At 37.3% G+C, this 1037-nt stretch overlaps 1 protein-coding gene across 1 annotated transcript in view; it reads right to left on the bottom strand.

Moving 5' to 3' along the window:
• The window catches only part of LOC106471582 (techylectin-5B-like), an 11873-nt gene extending 11192 nt beyond the window's left edge, over positions 1 to 681 (bottom strand). The window contains exon 1 of the mRNA XM_013932188.2: positions 429 to 681. Coding sequence (XP_013787642.1) covers positions 429 to 653 — 225 coding nt within the window. The 5' untranslated portion in view covers positions 654 to 681. The remainder of the gene's footprint in view (positions 1 to 428) is intronic.
• Between the last annotated feature and the right edge of the window lie 356 nt (positions 682 to 1037).

Here is a 1037-nt window from a genome sequence, read left to right as displayed (position 1 = left end):
GCCAAAGTACTGTGACAAAATCGTGATGAAAATTCGTTTTTTTTTATGACAGTGGAATTAATTTTTGGTAGTAAAAAATAGTTCATAATTTGCCCAATAGGTAAGTCAAACTAGTTCTTTAGCATTTTCTTACGATTTACAGTTCGTTAGTGAACGTCAGTAAGAATGAAACCAAAGTAAAACTAATAAATTACAATTCCGAGAAATGTACCGTCTAAATAGTTACGCCATCTGACGGTATAATCGGTCATAAAAGTAAGTTTCGTGCTTTCAACCAACTTGAGCATGAACTTTATTTTTGATGTTAGTCATTTTCCAAAGAAATGATTCCGTCTCTTGTACTATATCATGAAATATTTTTATAAGACAGGGCAAGAAACAATGAGAAAACATTTAGGCAATGGGCCAATATGACTAAGATTTCTTACCGTCCACCCCCCTCCGTCCGTTGTCATATCACAAAAAACCTGGACAGGTTTGTTGTAGTACCGGGGCCAAATCCGATATACCCCACTTTCATAGAACCCCTGCTGTCGTACATCATTACAATCTTCAGGCTTGCAGTTGACACTTGGGTGGTCCAGAGAGAACCCAACCGCGTCCATATAACTAGCAAACAGTCCTTCGTAAACAACAAGCAACAGCAGGATCATTCTTCTTGTTTATCGAGCTCGAAGTGACGTACTCGTTTATTTGTTGGAGCATTAGACATCGCTGGGAATTTATAACTTATCATATCTTACCGAGAGGGGGTGATAGCTTATGAAGTGGTTTAATGATACGCTGTTTCTATTGTGATCCTAAAATCGCCGGTAGTTCAGAGTATTATCTCGTTATCAAACCTACCACGCGGAGAAATGTTAACATATAAGACTTTACATCAATAGGATCCCCTTAAAAAAAATCATCAGTGATTTCGTTCAGGTGAAGAAATATACTAAATAACAATAACGTTTTAGTCTTAATCATTTCAAATATGTATTTTTCACTTTCACAGTAGGGGGCGCTGCTAGCTACCGAAAAAATTCGGAGCTCGA

The sequence above is a fragment of the Limulus polyphemus genome, unplaced genomic scaffold (assembly GCF_000517525.1).
Source record: "Limulus polyphemus unplaced genomic scaffold, Limulus_polyphemus-2.1.2 Scaffold4713, whole genome shotgun sequence".
In the NCBI taxonomy this organism is placed as follows: Eukaryota; Metazoa; Arthropoda; class Merostomata; order Xiphosura; family Limulidae; genus Limulus; species Limulus polyphemus.
The sequence above is the reverse complement of the archived record's forward strand: the minus strand, read 5'-3'. Positions and strand labels throughout refer to the sequence as shown.